The 18,882-nt window shown below is 35.3% G+C and overlaps 1 protein-coding gene and 1 non-coding gene across 2 annotated transcripts; both read right to left on the bottom strand.

Moving 5' to 3' along the window:
• Positions 1-4,563: 4,563 nt before the first annotated feature.
• Positions 4,564-5,718, bottom strand: LOC137810708 (glutathione S-transferase U17). The gene is made up of 2 exons (XM_068612115.1): positions 5,231-5,718; positions 4,564-5,091 (listed from the first exon to the last, which is right to left on the bottom strand). Exons 1-2 carry the CDS (start codon positions 5,546-5,548, stop codon positions 4,711-4,713), a joined length of 699 nt encoding a protein of 232 aa, XP_068468216.1. The 5' UTR covers positions 5,549-5,718; the 3' UTR covers positions 4,564-4,710.
• Positions 5,719-5,774: 56 nt separating this feature from the next.
• Positions 5,775-5,845, bottom strand: TRNAG-GCC (transfer RNA glycine (anticodon GCC)). The gene has a single exon. It is a non-coding gene; the product is annotated as a tRNA-Gly (tRNA).
• Between the last annotated feature and the right edge of the window lie 13,037 nt (positions 5,846-18,882).

The raw sequence follows: 18,882 nt of genomic DNA, 5'->3' as shown, positions 1-18,882 counted from the left end.
ATAACTAGAAATTCAGTTGATACGAGAATATGTTTTTTGTGATGGTTTTTTGAAGAGTTATACAATGTGAGCCCCAACCACAATTGCACCAAAATGTTAATCCAATTCAAAAAGTTTGTTACGATTTCACAATAATTGTTTCAGTCATCTTGTGTCATTTCTTAGGATGAAACAATCTTTGGTGTCGATAATGAACATATACCGTTGTACATAAATATACAAGATGTCTTTGAAATCATTTAGGGTAATCAAATGCTTAACATTGCTATGGGAGCATAGAAACTTAATCATCTTTAATCAAAGAGTTGTAGATACAGAAGAAGTTTTCCACAATGCCCAGCTTAAATCGTGGTTATGGTTGAAACACAAGGAGAATAATTTTGATTATTCCTATGCAGATTGGATCCTGAACCCACTGTCTTGCATTAGTAGCATCAAATAATAGGTGAGGCATATAACAGGTATTACTGGCCGGTAGGTCGTGCTGGTGGAGTGGAGGAGTGCTTTGTTTTTTAAGGTAGCCAAGCCTGGCAGGTGTGTGGTGTGTGAAGGCCAAGGTATGAGGATGGGCAGAGGTTCTGAGTGGCCACAAGTGCTGTTAAGGGAGAGGTCAAGTTTGCAGCAGGTCTCTGTGTTTACTACTATGGGTTTGAATATAGCTGTTATTGGGAAGAAATAACAAGGAAATGAAGGAAGAGCTAAACGAAGGAAACAAGTTGAGCCAACTTAAGAGTTGTGTTAGCTGATGAATTTAATGTACATCTTTTCTGACTTTGTCACTGCTGGACAACTCAAGCCAATTAAGAGTAACTGCATGGATAATTATGCTGATAGTTTTTTGCTGCTTAAAAAGAGCAGTTCTGCTATGCAGGATGCAATCCTCCTAGAAATATGTTTTTTGAGGCAGCAGGAAGCTTGTTCGCACTAGGGTTTTGATCTTGATTTAGACAATAGTCACGTTTATGTTGTGGGTGTTTCTGGTGTTGGAATCTGAATTGAAAGTCACTTTGGTTCGGTTAAGTTGTTGTGCTGAAGGCTGATGTGGGGTGGTTCTAAGGCTGGGATGAAGGTGATAGATGATGACCACAATCAGAAAATTTAATGAATGATATGATAAAAGCAGGAAGGTTTATCTGGCTTGTGAGCTGAAATGCGATTTTTATATTTGTACCAGCTGTTGCTGGGAGAAATAGCTTGGAATGTACTGCATACGCTCTTGTTTCTCCTAAGGGGGATAATTGAAGATGATAAAGAGTGGCCGTTGGAACATCTGTTTGCACCAGAATTCTGGTGTACTCTTTTATGCCGCAAGATGAATATTAGGCCTTATGTGTAGATGATGCGTCGTGTATTTGTTACGAAGTCTATAGTGGCTATGGTGTGGCGGTATGGTGTTGATGAGGGAAGATTCTTCCTTGGTGCATCCAGAAATGATGTTGAAAGGAGGAAGGAGCCATTATTTGTAGTAGACATCTATTGATGACTGCAACCTATGCTGAGATGGGAGGCATTGTCAAGCCCTGCAAGGGTTTTGGCCTAAGTAAGCCTGCTAGGATGCCTTATGTCATGCTGTTTGGGATTATAAAGATGTGTAAGCAAATTGCTGCACTCACGTTTAAAGGAAGGGTGTGAGCCAGACCTGGAAGGGTACTGAAGCCAAAGGAATGTCACTAAGAAGAAGGAGGCTTGGTAAGGTATCCCGTCGTGATGGTGAACCTGAATACAAGCTGTCATAACCTATGCAGTTGGAGAGTTCTGTTGACAAGGAACAAATCAAATCTGAACTAAAGGTCACAATTATCTCAGCAATGTGTTCGTGGTGATAGGATGACTGTAGGTGCTGGTTTTATGATTTTTATGCAGGTGCAGGAGCTATGATTAAGCAGGTGCAGGTTTAGGTGCTATGATTTAACTTAGATTGAAAATTCTATGGGCTGATTTAAACTCCTATGGTTCTCTGGAAGGACCTGATGCAAAATTGAATCATAAATGAAGTGTATATCATGCCTAAATGAGAATATAATTCAGATGCCTAAATGTGAAGATTGGATGTTCAAATTATGGGTTGGTATGTTCTGCCATAATATCAACACATTCTGCTTTTAGAATCTTGGAACTGCTTGTGGTGACCTGCGGTACCTACATCCAATTGTGGTCACTTGTTTAGTTAAATAACATTGTGCTGGAAAGTGTTCTTTTAGTAGCTCTCTAGATTATGTTTATGCATTTTTCAGTAGTTTTTTGGGTGCTCTGAATGTGATGGTTGGTACAAAAATTTTATCTAAATCAGGAGCACCTATTTGATGTATACGGGTTGGGACATCCCTGAAATGTCCCATTTTAATTATCTTTATTCTTTGCTGATCAAAAAAAAAAATGCTTAACATTGCAATCACTCAACTATGGATGATGTGAGTACACTTTAAATCTATATATTATTTATCCAACTTATGTTTCATTATATCAACCATTGTCATTGATATTATATTAATAATGTAGTTATATACATCAAGTAATCATTGACACGAGGAATGATGAAATCTATAGTTTCCATAAGCCTCAATCTATACAAAAGTTTGGTAATAAAAAAATGGAACATTCAACAATCTCGAAAAAATATTTACATAACGTCTTTTATTAGTGTGTAACTAAAACTCATCACATTTACATATTGCATAATTAAATTAATATCATTAATTAATTAATTTTAGGTCTTATTAGCAATTGATGCTTCTTTATCTCATCGACAATATTGTCGTGTAATTTTGTTCATTACATAGAAAATCAAGTGCAGACTTAAAAATTGTACGGTAAATATATGTTTTAATTAAGAAATAATATGTTATTAGCGTTGACATAATAGATTGTAAATTACTAATGATCCATTTTTTAGTATTATTAATTATGCAATGTTTTATACAATAAATCCAATTCATCATCACATAATCTACGTTGAGTTTATCCTAAAATATTTAGTTCTTCATTGAAAATATTAAATTGTTGTATTTTAGTTTTCAATAAATTAACTTCGTTGAATTTCATATATTAGTGCAATATGCAATAAAGTTTTGAATGTGACTATTATGTTATGCATTGGATTTGACTATAATTCGTGCTAGCATGGTTGATTCTTAAGAGCAGATATTAAAACACTTTAATATTATGAAAAAAAGCAATTGAAAGTTTCATATATATATATATATATGCTATTATAAAAACTAATATTTAAAATTTGACAAAATACTTTTAAAAGTATTAAAAATCAGTACATGTAATGATTTAGAATTATTTATGGCACTTGGACATTAATTTAGTTTTCATTTATGGTTAGTTAAGTTTTAAATTCTTACATTTAAGTCTTCATTTCTTAATTTTTTTTTTGACAAGTTCTATTATTTGTAACTTTAGATAATTAAAAAAAATTATTTATTTGGCAATCTAACATGTTTCTAGTTAACAATTATAATTTACGAAAGCAACACATATAAATTTTAAAAAGAATTAAGACATATTACATTGATTAGTGCATGATGAAATATGTTTAGATTTTCCCCCTTCTAATTACTCTTCTAAATTGGTTTATATTTAAAGTTGTTGTAATATTTAACATATTACATAAGTTAACAACAAATGTAATATATATATATATATATATATATATATATATATATATATATTTCTTTAACATAGATAGAAAATACGCAATTGCATATATCTGCAGAAAAGAAAAACTTGTAAGTTGTTCTATATTTTAACATAGTATGGAAAGTTAATATGATACTTGTATATTTGAAGATAAGTGTGATAATATAAAAAAACGTCGTGAATTTTTTTAATAGTATAAAGTTGACAGTGTATATAACGTTACAATTTAATAATACGAAGGGCTCCAAAGCAATAACAAAATATATAATTTAACGTTCAAAAATAATATTTTTCAAATTGAAAGAAAGCATGAGGAAGACAACACTTGTTTTTCCTTCTTTTTTATATTACTATTACGTAAGACATGACGTAAAAAAAGAGTGGCTGTAGCACAAACAACCTAGAAAATAAATAAATATTAATTCCATATAATTTTCTTTTAAATGCTAAATTTTTATTGAATAATGATATATTGATAATTTATATTTTTATATAATAACTTTACAATTTTTAATATAATTATTTTAATATTTTTCTGTATTATTTAATTACAAATTTACTTTTCAATAATGGTTTTTCAATAATGGTGATATATTAACTTTAAACATTAAAAAAATATCCCTTGCATAATAATAAATTAATATTTTAATATTTTTATTATATTTTTTAATTTAAAATATTATTATATTATTATAAAGAGGTGTGTAGTATATGTTAATTACTATTTGTGATGTCAAGAAAAACTTTTTCTTTATCTTTTGTTATATATTTATTTCTAAATTCATACATTAATTATTTCTAAATTGTAAAAACACCATTACCTATTTTTATTCTTATTCTCAACTTCAAATTGAACTGAGAGATTAAGACTCTATAATGGAAGGCACCCTTACTCAAGAACAAATTCCCAGGAACCTCTTTTTATTTTTAAACCTTTCCTTTTTTTATTTATTTTGAGTTTTATTTTAAAGTAAAGTTTATGCGAACATAAAGTTAGAACCAAAAAAAACCCTACAAGTTAAAAGCTTACAAATTTGTAATTATGTGGCACATAATTAATTCCATTTACTTTGCAGCTGCAAGAGCTCCTGATGTTTGGTTAAAACCTTTGACAACTTCAATAAGCTTGTCAGTTTGTGGTATGAGGCCATTGACAGCAGGATGAGCAGCAAAATTTTGAGCCCATTGGAGCAAGCGAGGGTGCTTGGTTTCATCAAGCAATTTTCTTCCATTCATCTTCTCTACCACTCTTATCCAACTCAGAAAGCTTCCAAAACCAATATCAATGAATCCAATCGTGTCTCCTCCAAAAAAGGCCTTCCCTTCACTGCCCTTGTGCAACACTTCTTCCATCCTCTCAAACACTTCTTCTGCTTCCTCAAACTGTGCCTTCTTTTCTTCATTCTTCTCTTCAGCCCTTAGAATACTTTTCAAGGCCGTTAACCACTGCTTCCAGTTCAAACAATCAGTACTTGTTCAATGATAATCACATGGAAGCTTATAGCTTATGATGATAATTAAGGAAAAACTCAAAAGGACCAAAGGCATCGAAGGAATACATACATACATATAAATATAAATATACCTTGTCATCGATGTAAGCAACCCAAAATCGGGCATTAGCTCGATCATAGACATTTTGTGGAAGGATGGAGGGAAGATTGGTCCAAACTTCATCAATGTATTCAACTATGATGGCAGATTCACATATGGGTTTATCTGCATGGAGGAGAACTGGGATTTTCTTGTGCACAGGGTTGGACTTAAGAAGAAGGTCACTTTTGGGATTGAAGGTCTCTTCAACAGCCTCATAATCTACACCCTTGAGGTTAAGGGCAATCTGAACCCTTAGGGCAAAAGGGCTGGACCAACCACCCAAAAGCTTCAACTCGTTTTTAGCCATCACTATGCAGTGTGGCGTGTTTATTGTGTTGAAGTGTTTATGTATGAGAACGAAAGGTTGGATAAACTAACCATGAGATGAAGCAACCAATTAATAATCAACTCAAAACGTTGAAGAGACGCAATTGCGTTTGATCAATTATTTGAGTACAATTCATTGAGAAAGTCAAAGTTGGCCTTAATATGTTTGAATGTACAATTTTAAAAAATATAAAAAAAGTTTAAACTGCACCAGCCGGGAATCGAACCCGGGTCTGTACCGTGGCAGGGTACTATTCTACCACTAGACCACTGGTGCTTCATAAAATTTTGTTAGTTAAAATAAAATATAATTCTGTTACGATAACTTTAATTCTATTAATTTTATTTAAAATTATGTAATAACTTATATAATTAACCATGTTTTTGTTTTAATAATTATTAAACATATTTATTATGGGAAAAGCTTACGTAATTAATTTTGAAGGATTTTAAATTTATAAAAAAATAAAAATAATAAAATATTTCTTTTTACATATAAACTACGTTAATTTTACTTTTAGTAAACATACGTGATATTATTGAAGACAAAATGTATTTAATTACATAATAATTAATTTTAAAGTGAAAAAGGAAAGATATAAAGAAAGACAGTAAAAGTTAAAGTTATTTGGATGAAGAAAGTAAGTGTATTTGAGTGAAAATTTGTAATTGATATACAATTAATTTTTTTTATTTTTTATTTTAACACTATTATATTAATTATTTATTTTATTATAATAAATAAAAATATAAATATTAATAAAACGCTAACAATATATATACATATATATGTGAAAACATAAATATTACAATATAATTAGATGATTTTTGAGTATTTGTTTGGTCATTTACAGATAAAGTCAAAAGAAATTTATCTTACTTTTCGTACTCTTTACATTTCAATTTTAACGTTTCCTCGTTTTCTTCCCAAATCACCGTTCCGATGTTTCCGTGGTTGAAAAATGTCTGGTCCTTTGAAATTATGTAATTACTTAGGAATAGGTGGAGATAATGCATTAAAGTTAAAGAAAAAAAAGTATTTAAATTACTTTTAAATTCAACTCCTAACCAATGTGTAACTATTAAAATAAATTAGAATGATATAATGTAAGTAAAATAGTGTTAAATAGTTTTAAAAAATTTAAATTAATTTTATTTATTTATTCCGATTTTGTACAGGCTAAACTGTCCCGTCTCTCTTTTGGCATATTTTCTTTTGAATTGGCAAATCAATATATCCAGATCAAGTCATATTTGTCATTCACTCCTAACACTAATACATACATTTTCTTTGTTTTTTTTTCATTTGTGGATTATTAATTCTGATTTTATTATTATTAATTCTGATTTTATTACCTTTAAACTATTTTACCGTTATATTGCATTAATGGTCAGTATACATGTATGTTAGTATTCTTATTTTATAGATAGCTTACAGTAATTGTAATTGTAATTTTATTATATATATATATATATATATGTGATTGAGTAAATCAAAATGAATAAGATGAGTTTTGCAATTTTGTGTAATTACGTTCAATCAATTGCTACAACCTTTTTGCCTTCTCTTATTTCCTTCCATCATTAGTTCATACAACTGGTATCAGAGTCAGTCTGTTATCATGAATTCTACCCAATTATGAGTCCCTATCCTTGATGGAAAAAATTACAATCGGTGGTGTGTGCAGATGAGAGTTTTGTTTGATTATCATGAGTTATGGGATGTCGTTGAGAGTGGAGTGTCTGCATTAGCTGCTAATGCAACTGAGGCGCAACGAGTAGCGCATCGTGATCAGAAGAAGAAGGAAAATAAGGCTTTGTATCTCATCTATCAAGGGATGAATGATGAGACGTTTGAGCATATAGAAGGAGCAACAACTGCAAGTGAGGCTTGGACAATTTTGTCAACCAATTATAAAGGTGATGATAAGATCAAAAGGGTACGTCTTCAAACTCTAAGATGCCAATATAAATTGCTACAGATGGAAACCACAAAGACTATTGATGTCTATATAAAAAAAGTTCTTGCCTTGACAAATCAGATGAAGAGCAATGGTGAAACACATTCAGAGCAGGCAAAGGTGGAAAAAGATTTTGAGGTCTTTAACTCCCAGATTTGAACATGTTGTTGCCGCAATTGAAGAGGCCAATGACATTTAAAAAATGACAGTAAGATTATTGTCTGGTTCCCTACGAGCGCATGAGCAGCGAATGAATAACAATAAGATTGAAAAACCAATTGAACAGGCTTTACAAGCACAAGTCTCAATTGGTAGATCCTATCATAAACATGGTACTTATTGTAGTAAAGGTCGTGGTGGCCAGAATCATGCAGGCGCTGAGCAAAACAACATTGGTTCCAATCACAATCCAAGTTCAAATAACTCTTGGTGCGGTGAACGTGGACGCGGAGGCATTTATAATAAATCAAATATTGAGTGTTATAATTGCCATAAACATGACCGTTATGCAAATGAGTGCAGATCAAAACGTGATAATCATGCTGTCAATTGTGCTCAAGAAGATAGTAATCACGAACAAGAGGAAGACAAAGTCACTCCTGAAGCACCTGCAGTTCAACCTGAAGCTGTAATTCAACCTGAAGTTGCAACTCCAATTGCAACTATGATGGAGCTACCAAGGCAGCAACGACAACCTGTACACCTTCAAGATTGCGAAGTAAATCTTGATGATGAAGTTGATGACAATGGAGATTTAGTTCACTTTGCTTTTCTTGCAGATTCAGAACCCGTGAGACTTGCAGATGCCATTCAACACCCCAAATGGAAAGAGGCTATGAATGAAGAATTGATGGCGATTGAAAAAAATAATACATGGCAGCTCACTGATCTTCCAAAAGGACATAAAGCAATTGATGTGAAGTGGGTGTACAAGATTAAAGTGAAAGCAAATGGTGAGATTGATAGATACAAGGCAAGGTTGGTGGCAAAGGGATTCGAGCAAAGAGAAGGCTATGATTACGGAGAAATATTTTCTCCAGTAGCTCAAATGGAAACAGTGAGATTAATCATTGCTTTAGCTGCACAAAGGCAATGGAAAATTCACCAAATGGACGTCAAATCTGCGTTTCTAAATGGCCTACTTGATGAAGAAGTTTATGTAAAGCAGCCGCCGAGTTTCATACAATCTGGAAAAGAGGAGAAGGTGTACAGACTAACTAAGGCTTTATATGGTCTTAAACAGGCACCAAGAGCTTGGAACAAAAGGATTGATTCATTTCTTCATGCCACTGGATTTAAAAAATGTGCATCAGATCATGGTCTTTATGTAAAGACTAATGATCATGGAGATTTGCTAATTTTATGTCTTTATGTTGATGATGTGATTTTTACCGGAAGTAATCTCAAAATGATTGGTGATTTCAAGCATATCATGATGAAGGAATTTAAGATGATTGATCTCGGTCTTATGTCCTACTTTTTGGGCATTGAAGTCATCCAAGGAGATGATGGAATCTTCATTCATCAGAGGAAATTTGCTGATGAGTTTTTAAAGAAGTTTAAGATGAAGGATTCAAACCCAGTTAAGACTCCAATTGACACTGGAATTAAGCTCACGAAGGAAGGTGATGGGCAAACTGTAGATGCAACATACTTTAAGCAGATTGTTGGGAGCCTTAGATATCTCACATGTACTAGACCCGACATATGTTATGCTGTGGGATTGGTCAGTCGATACATGGAGTTACCTCGACAAGTTCATTTACAAGCTGTAAAGAGAATTATGCGCTACATCAAAGGTACTACAGCTTTTGGTCTATTTTACTCTTCATCTAAGAAGATTGAGATTGCCGGATACTCAGACAGTGATTGGGGTGGAGATTCAAACAAGAGGAAGAGCACTAGTGGTAATTGTTTTATGATCGGAAAGACTGTTTGCTTGTGGTCATCAAAGAAACAATCAATTGTTGCATTATCTACTTGTGAAGCTGAGTATGTAGCAGCAGCAGCAAGTGCTTGTCAATCAGTTTGGCTTAGCAATATCATGACTCAAATTGGTTTTAATCTAGATGTTCCAATTAAGATTTATGTTGATAATGTCTCTGCAATTAATCTTGCAAAGAATCCGGTTTTTCATCAAAAAAGTAAACACATTGATATTCGATATCACTTCCTGCGAGACCAAGTTGGGAAGAACATGATCAAATTGGAATACTGCAGATCAGAAGATCAAATTGCAGATATTTTCACTAATCAATTGAAGATCGATGCTTTCATCAAGTTAAGAGATATGTTGGGCATGAAGGTTGTTCCAAATCAGAATTAAGGGAGGACGTTGATTATTAATTCTGATTTTATTATTATTAATTCTGATTTTATTACCCTTAAACTATTTTACCGTTATATTGCATTAATGGTCAGTATACAGGCATGTTAGTATTCCTATTTTATAGCTTCCAGTAATTGTAATTTTATTATATATATGATTGAGTAAATCAAAATGAATAAGATGAGTTTTACAATTTTGTGTAATTACGTTCAATCAATTGCTACAACCTTTTTGCCTTCTCTTATTTCCTTCAATTAGTTCCTACACCATTAAATAATTATTTATTTACTTATTTCTATTTAATCTCTTATTAATAAAAAGTTCAATCAAATTCCTATTTTCCCCCAAATATAATAATCTAAACACAGTGTTTAGATGAGCCAATTTAAGAAAATAATTTATTTATTTAGTAATTTTAATATTCTTTAAAGTAAAATGAATTATTTATTACAGTTAATGAAGATGAATATTCCTTGTCCGATGTGGTGCATCAAATGGAGCGCACGTAATCACAATGGAGAAAGAGAGGTTATGATGAACCTTAATTGCAAATGAAAAAGAGACAATGACTTAAGCATAAAAGAGAGAAAAGTAGAGAAAAGAAAATACAAAAGAAATTTTTATTTACTTGTGTATTAGAGAGTAAAATACATGGTGTATATATAAGAAAAAAACTAAGACATAGCTGAAACAAAAAAGGAAGGTTGGGCCAAACAAACAAAGTCCAATAACTTAAAACAGAAAAAATATGTTAACACCCCCTCAAGCTGAGGAGTAGATATTTGTCAGACCCAGCTTGGATTTGAGAGTAGAGAACTGTGCGGAAGCAAGGGGCTTGGTAAATATGTCAACAACTTGCACGACAGAAGTAATGGGCAACAGTTGGAGGAGACTAGAGTTAAGTTTTTTACGAACTAGGTGACAATCAATTTCGATGTGCTTGGTGCGTTCATGAAAGACTTTTGTTGTCACAGTACAGGGTTGCAGGCTGGGAGAGAGGAAGATGTAAATCCTGAAGGAGGTAAGACAACCATTGTAGCTCACATGTGGTGGTGGCAAGGGCTCTATACTCGGCTTCAGAGGAGCTGCGGGAGATAGTTGGTTGCTTCTTTGATTTCCATGATATTAGGGAGTCTCCTAAGTAGATGGAATATCCAGTGACAGATTTGCGTGTGGTAGGACATGTTGCCCAGTCAGAGTCACTAAAACCACAAAGGTGAAGTGAGCTAGTATGAGAAAAATATAGTCCTTCACCAGGGGTGCCCTTGAGGTACGCAAAAGACGTGAGACATCTTGTTGAAGATGAGTTGTGGGTGCATATATGAATTGGGTGCAGGAGTAGAGGCACATGGCTCGACAGGAGGTCCAATATAAAAAAAAAAAATCAAAAGCAGAATTATATGTGTTAGAAATAGGGAGAGATAAAGTGTTAGGGTCCTTAGGCAAGCCACTGTCCAATTTATATGAAAAGTGGTTTTCATGAAAGATTACATGTCTTGACATCTCTATGCTATGAAACTTTAAATTTAAGATAATATAACCTTTTGTATTTTGCGGGAAGCCAAGAAAAATACCTTTGATAGATCTATCATCTAATTTTTTCCTATGTGTAGTAATGGTACTAGCATAATAGAGACAACCAAACTTTTAAAAAGGAAATGTCATATGGTTTTCTAAACAACTTTTCATGAGAGTGATGTTATTAAGTAATGGAGTAGGAATAACATTTATTAAGAAAAAAACATGATTTATAGCAAATTCCCAAAAAATAGGAGGAAGATTTGCTTGAAAAAGTAAAGTCCGGGTTACATTTAGTATGTGTTGATGTTTACGTTCTACAATGTTATTTTTTTGTGGTGTTTCAACACAAGATTTTTGATGTATAATTCCCTTTGAAGCATAAAAATTTGACATAGCAAACTCAACATCGTTGTTAGTACGAATCGTTTTGATATTAGTTTTGAAATGATTTTGAACGAAAACAGTGAAGTTAATGATGTGCTGACGCACTTCAGATTTGTTATGCAGCAAAATGACCCAAAATATAACATGAGTAATCATCAACAATAGTCAAGAAATAATAAAAACCTTGCATAGAAATTATGGAACATGGTCCCCAAATATCAAAGTGTACAAGATAAAAAATAGCAGAGGTAACAATATTACTTAAAGTTAAAGGAAGTTTTCTTTGTTTTGCACGACTACAAGTGTCACATACATGATGAGTATTAATAGTAATAAAAAAGTATTGTTTTCTTAAAACATGTAATCTTTCAAGTGAAGGGTGTCCTAGTCTATAATGTCACAGTGTTTTGTCCGTGATATTACAATTAATAAAAGGAGCAAAACAATGCGGTTTAGAACGGCTAGAAGCAAGGCAAGGTAGTGACAAGGAACAAGCTAGTGGTGGCTTTAACTGTACCAATCCTCTCTTGGGTGAGATTGTCATGTATAATGCAGTGGGTTGAAGTGAAAGTTAAAGTGCATTTAAGTTGGTGTGTGAGTTTAGAAATAGATATTAAGTTTAATTGAAAATGAGGCACATATAACACATCAGGCAAATAAAACTTATCAGAAAAACGTACTAAACCAGAATATGTGGCATAAATAGTTTGGTCATTTGGAAGACTAATTAAGACAGGTTTAATTTTAGTATAAGTAGTAAAAATGTTCAAATTGTGACAAACATGATCTGTGGCACCAGAATCAATAATCCAAGATTCTTTTATAGCAGATAGTGAAGAGAGAAACTTACTTGTTGAAGAATGTTCAGTATTGGGGATTTCAAACGCAGAGAAGGTGCCGACTTGATTAATTTGACTGTGAGTGGCAGGATCCTCAAGGTTTTGCTGACACAAAATGTTGGTAAGGAATTGACACTGCTGTGATGTAAGTTGAATCCCCTTTACATCTTGTTCTTTAGGAAAAAGCTCAGAAAAAGTGTCAGCAGTAATCATATTATTGGCTTGGGATGTCCAATTGGTGAATTTATAGCCAGGAAGGAACCCACGCTTTTTATAACAGGTGTCAACAGTGTGACCAAGAAGATTACAAAAAGTGTAGACTTTTCTAGTAGAAGAAAACTTTGAGGTTTTAACATTACCAGAAGGAAAACCCACTTTGCGAAAACAAACAACCTCAATATAACCATATTTACCACAAAAATTGCATGTAATAGTGTGACTACTATTAAGACTATGAAGACTACGATTTTCATTAAACATTGCCTAAGAGATTTTTAAACCCAATCAAGATTTTGAAAGAGAACAAAAAAGATAACCAAGAACAACAAAGGGGGAAATATAGGTTAGAGAGAAGCGCAACAGAGCTCTTCATTCGAAGAGCTCTGATACCATATTACAGTTAACGAAGATGAATATTCCTTGTCTGATGTGGTGCATCAAATGGAGCGCACATAATCGCACGAAATCGCAATGGAGAAAGAGAGGTTATGATGAACCCTAATTGCAAATGAAAAAGAGACAATGACTTCAGCATAAAAGAGAGAAAAGTAGAGAAAAAAAAATACAAAAGAAATTCTCATTTACTTGTGTATTAGAGAGTAAAATACATGGTGTATATATAAGAAAAAGACTAAGAACTAGCTGAAACAGAGAAGGAAGATTTGGCCAAATAAACAAAGCCCACTAACTTAAAACAGAAAAACTAAATATGTTAAGACTTAGATAAAATATAACAAAAAAAAGTTCATAGCATCTATGCTATTACTGCAGTGCATTCCCCGTAATAAATGTTAATATTTTTGTAAATAAAACTTTACAAAAGAAAATAACACAAGTTAAATAAAAACTAAGAATTATTAAAAAGAAAAATAAAATTGTAAGAATGGAATCTCTTTTAAAGATATTTTTAAATGGATAAAAAAATAAAACATTATAAATAGGTTATGATAATTTATTCTTTATTTTATTAATAATTTATCTCTCTAATTTTTTAATATGTTTTCTACTTTCTTTTTAGATATATAAGTTATGAAGATATTCTTTCTTTAGAAAAATTATTTTAAAGGAGGTAACAAATTCTGAAAATTATAAGATGTTCAATTTGATCGTATGTGGTATTGTGAGTTGTTTGGCATCAAATTAGTTTTAAAGTTTATTTTTTAAAATAATATCATAGTTATATAAAAATTTGTTAGATTTAAAGGTTGATACGTCAAATAAACTCTCTCAATAATATGCTATAAATAGTTTACGAAGTTATTTGTATATAATAATTATTTAGAAAAACTAATATTTATAGAATTAAGTGATGCTAAGTTGAATTTGGAAATTGAGGTATTTAGTTAATTGAATTTAAAATTAGCTTTAACCATAAATGTTATATTAATCAATTTTGCAAGTATATATCATCAATAAGAACATGTTGAAGGCACGTTGAAAAAAATAAAGATTAACTAAAATGTTTGCTTCCATTTAAATCAATTCCATTAAAGAGGATATATACATAAACTCAATTAATATATTCACAAATAATCACGATTTTGATAATACATGTTGTATAAGTTGATATGTTGTAATCCTTGCATTTTTAGTGGATGTATTGAAAAATTTGGAGTAGGACGAAACTATTGTTATTGATTAATGAAACTAGGAAAAACACCCGTGTTAATGTTATCTAGGGTTACGTCGTGGATACTTTTTCTCTTCTTATTTTTCTTTAGGCCATTTTGATGAAGCATATACTTTTGAGCGTGACTTGCAATTTGAGTTGAAGTTTTTGATGGAATGTAACATTTTGAAATGCTTTTCCAATCTCCTGGGCTACAATTTTGGAGTCCAAAAAGAAATAACCTGTAATGAAAAACCTCAAAGTTAATTCATCAAAAACATTAATTTAAATTTGATCTTACAAAAATGTATTTGTAACTTAATATTTATATCTAATTGTGTACATCTAAAAAATAAAACTAAAAAGTTGATCTCATAATTAATAATAAATTCATCAAATATATTATATTTCTATAAAACACATTTTTTTTAATTAAAAACTGTACCGGTAGGCACCGGACGAACACACGTAGCCGACCGACTGAACGCATAATAAATGTAAGTGCACCCGTAACAAGCTAAAGCGGTTAAGATACACCTCCGAAAAATAAGGAATACGTGTTGAAGGAAGATATGTTCCTCGGGTATTCCGGAGCACGATTGACAAGACCTATCCATAACCACCTCGAGCCCAAGGGATAGAAAGCCCATTAGGCAAACCTATAAATACTGTGCTCAAGCTAGAGAAAGGTACGTTTTTCATTCACTTACTAAACCACACTTAGAATCTCATACTTACTTGAGCGTCGGAGTGCCTTCGCAGGTACCCTCCCCCGCCCGACCGAAGGAGACACCAAGAAGGAGCGGCCGACCGAAGAAGAAGAAGACCGACACGTCAGCAACTATACTACGTCAACCGACCGTGCCTGGGCCCCATCTCTCCACTTAGGTACAATTGGCGCCCACCGTGGGGCCGAGGCAAATTTCCAATTGTTAAAGCTATAATGGTTGCGACAAGGAACAACAACGACGCTATGGCAGAACAGATGACTATGATTCAAACCCTCCAAACTCAGATGGAGGAACTGCGGCAAAAGGGGATGGAAGACCGTCGTCAACACGAAGAGAATAGACGCCGCCAAGTGGAAGAAATCACCTTATTGAGAGAGCAGAATGCACAACTCCAGCGACAGGTCGATAATCCCGAACGAGAAGGCCAATCCCATATGGCCGACCGAACCGCCTCTCGCATACCTACACCGGTCGACATCAATCCTGCTTCCAGAGCTGAAACAATCGAAAGAAAGTCAAGTAAAAGGGGTCATCCTTTTACAGACGAAATTATCACCACACCACTTCCTGACAAATGGAGAGGTCTCGCTATTAAACTCTATGACGGCTCGACCGACCCGGACGAGCATTTAAATGTCTACAAGACGCAAATGACTTTGTATACCACAGATAATAATGTGTGGTGTAAAGTATTTCCCACGTCCCTCCAGGGAGAACCTCTTACCTGGTTTACAGAGCTGCCTCCGAACTCCATTGATGACTTTGACATCCTAGCCGTAAAATTCTCCACTCAGTATGCCACCAGCCGACCACATCACATGTCCTCCATGTCTCTCCTAGCGGTACAACAAGAAAAAGGTGAATCTCTCAGAACCTTTCTAGATAGGTTCAACAAAGCATGTATGAACATCCGAGGACTCAAGCAGGAAGTTGCATTGCACCATTTGGTCTCGGCCATCCGGCCGAGCCGTTTTACTGAAAGTCTCATCAAGAAGCCGCCTCAAGACATGGAAGACCTTCGAACTCGAGCAACCAAATTTATGCAAATCGAGGAACACATTGATTACCACCAACGGTTCAAAACCGCCGGATCCGGAGTCCTCAAAGACCAAACCCCGAGCAAAGAAAGAGAAGTCGAGACCGAACGAACCGTCCGAACCACTCCAAGGTCCGACCAGAACAGAGGAGGCCGAATCCCCAGGTTTAACAGTTACACCCCCTTAACTGTGCCGGGGGACGAGCCCTAGATGAAGCACTACAAACGGACTTAATCCCGATATTGAAGCAATATCAAACGCCACCGAATGCAGATACCGCTAAGCATTGTCAATACCATCGAAACTTCGGCCACACGACCGAAGGATGTCAGGGGTTGAAGGACAAAATCAAAGAGCTCATCCAAGCTGGCCATTTGCGGCAGTTCGTCAAGAGGACAAGGAATTCAAGATCCCCACCACGGAGTACCGACCGTCCATCTCGTGGTGTCGACCGGTCATACCGTAACGATTATAAACGCCGAACTAACCATAGCCAGACTTCGCGGAAACGCAGTGAAAGCCCCGTTCGGCGTACACGCGCCCGCAACAAAAGTCCCGACCGAAACGCCCGCCCTCGCCAACGGGTTCGCAAAGTCATCAACATGATTGCTGGACCCGTTAACTTGGGCGAGCCGAACCACGAAGCAAATTATATAGCCGGGGGCTTTGCTGGTGGCGGGTGCTCAAATTCCACCCGGAAGAAACATCTCTGGGACATCCAGTCCGCTCATGCTACCACAAGGAGGCGTCCACACATACCTCCGATCACCTTCACTGACGATGACTTCACAGCTATAGATCCAGCCCAGGACGACCCTATGGTAATCACTGTAGAAATTGACAAGTTCGCAATTGCCAAGACTTTGGTAGATCAGGGTAGCTTGGTCGATATATTATACTGGGAAATTTTCAAGAAAATGCGCATCCCAGAAGCAAACACTCAACCCTATAACGAGCAAATTGTAGGGTTCTCAGGTGAACGAGTCGACACTAAGGGGTATATAGACCTGTATACAACCTTTGGTGAGGAATACGGTCTCCATAAAACAATAAACGTACGATATCTTCTGGTTAACGCCCAGACTAACGCCGGACGACCGATCGGCCATCGGCATAACGCTTGCTAAAAATGCCGACCTGTTCGCATGGACAGCCGCTGACATGCCTGGCGTAGACCCGAAGGTCATTACCCACCGACTATCATTATATAAAGAAGCTAGACCAATAGCTCAGAAGAAAAGAAATTTAGGGGATGAACGACGCCAAGCCGCACGTGCCGAAGCTGATAAGTTATTACAAGCCGGATTCATTCGAAAAGTCAATTATACCACATGGCTAGCCAATGTAGTTATGGTAAAGAAAGCAAATGGAAAATGGCGAATGTGCGTTGATTACACGGACCTCAATAAGGCATGTCCAAAAGACTCTTATCCTCTGCCTACCATTGATCGTCTTGTTGATGGGGCGACCGGACATCACATCCTCAGCTTCCTTGATGCCTATTCAGGTTATAATCAAATCCAAATGCACCCGGCCGACCGAAAGAAGACAACCTTCATGACTGATTCGGGAAATTTTTATTATGAAGTTATGCCCTTCGGACTCAAGAATGCCGGAGCCACTTATCAAAGACTAATGGACCATGTATTCCATGACATGATCGGCAGGAATGTTGAAGTCTATGTCGATGACATTGTTGTCAAATCCGACTCATGTAAGCAACATATTGCCGACCTAAAAGAAGTTTTTCAGGCCCTCCGCCAGCACCAGATGCGACTCAATCCTGACAAGTGTGCATTTGGCGTCGAGGGGGGGAAGTTCTTAGGTTTTATGCTTACCCATAGAGGCATAGAAGCTAACCCTGAGAAATGTAAAGCTATTTCCGAGATGAGAAGCCCCAACTCCATTCAGGAAATTCAGAGACTCATCGGCCGGCTCACCGCCTTATCCAGATTTGTTCCTAAACTTGCAGAACGAACGAGACCCATCGTCCGATTATTGAAAAAAGCATCTCACTTTGAGTGGTCGGCCGAATGCGAAGAAATTTTTCTCCAATTGAAAACTTTTCTATCTTCCCCACCGGTCATCCAGAAACCGGACGCCCGAGAGCCCATTATAGTCTACCTCGCCGTTTCAAACGAAGCCGTTAGTTCGGTCTTAGTTCAAGAAATTAATTTTGAAGAATGACCAGTTTATTTCGTCAGTCGCGCCCTCCACGGCGTCGAAATCCGATACCAAACGATCGAAAAGGTGGCTATGGCTCTCATCATTACCGCCCGACGAATGCGTATGTATTTTCAAAATCATCGGATTATTGTTCGGACAAATTACCCCATTGTAAAGATTCTCACTAAGCCAAATTTAGCCGGACGAATGATCGGATGGACGATAGAACTATCCGAATTCCACATTCAGTACCAACCACGAGGGGCCATCAAGTCGCAAGCTCTTGCTGATTTCGCAGCCAAACTCACCCCTTCCTCAGCCGAGACTGAACCCTCATCGTGGATCTTATACGTGGACGGCTCCTCCAACGAAAGGTCGTGCGGCGCTGGAGTCGTTTTGGAAGGCCCCGGCGAGATTGTCATCGAGCAAGCCCTAAAATTCGACTTCAAAATTTCAAATAATCAGGCCGAATATGAAGCCATTTTAGCCGGCCTACGCCTCGCTCAAGAATTGGAAAT

Source organism: Phaseolus vulgaris, chromosome 2 (assembly GCF_051622355.1).
Source record: "Phaseolus vulgaris cultivar YP4 chromosome 2, ASM5162235v1, whole genome shotgun sequence".
Lineage (NCBI taxonomy): Eukaryota > Viridiplantae > Streptophyta > Magnoliopsida > Fabales > Fabaceae > Phaseolus > Phaseolus vulgaris.
This window is presented reverse-complemented; position numbering and strand designations above follow the sequence as displayed.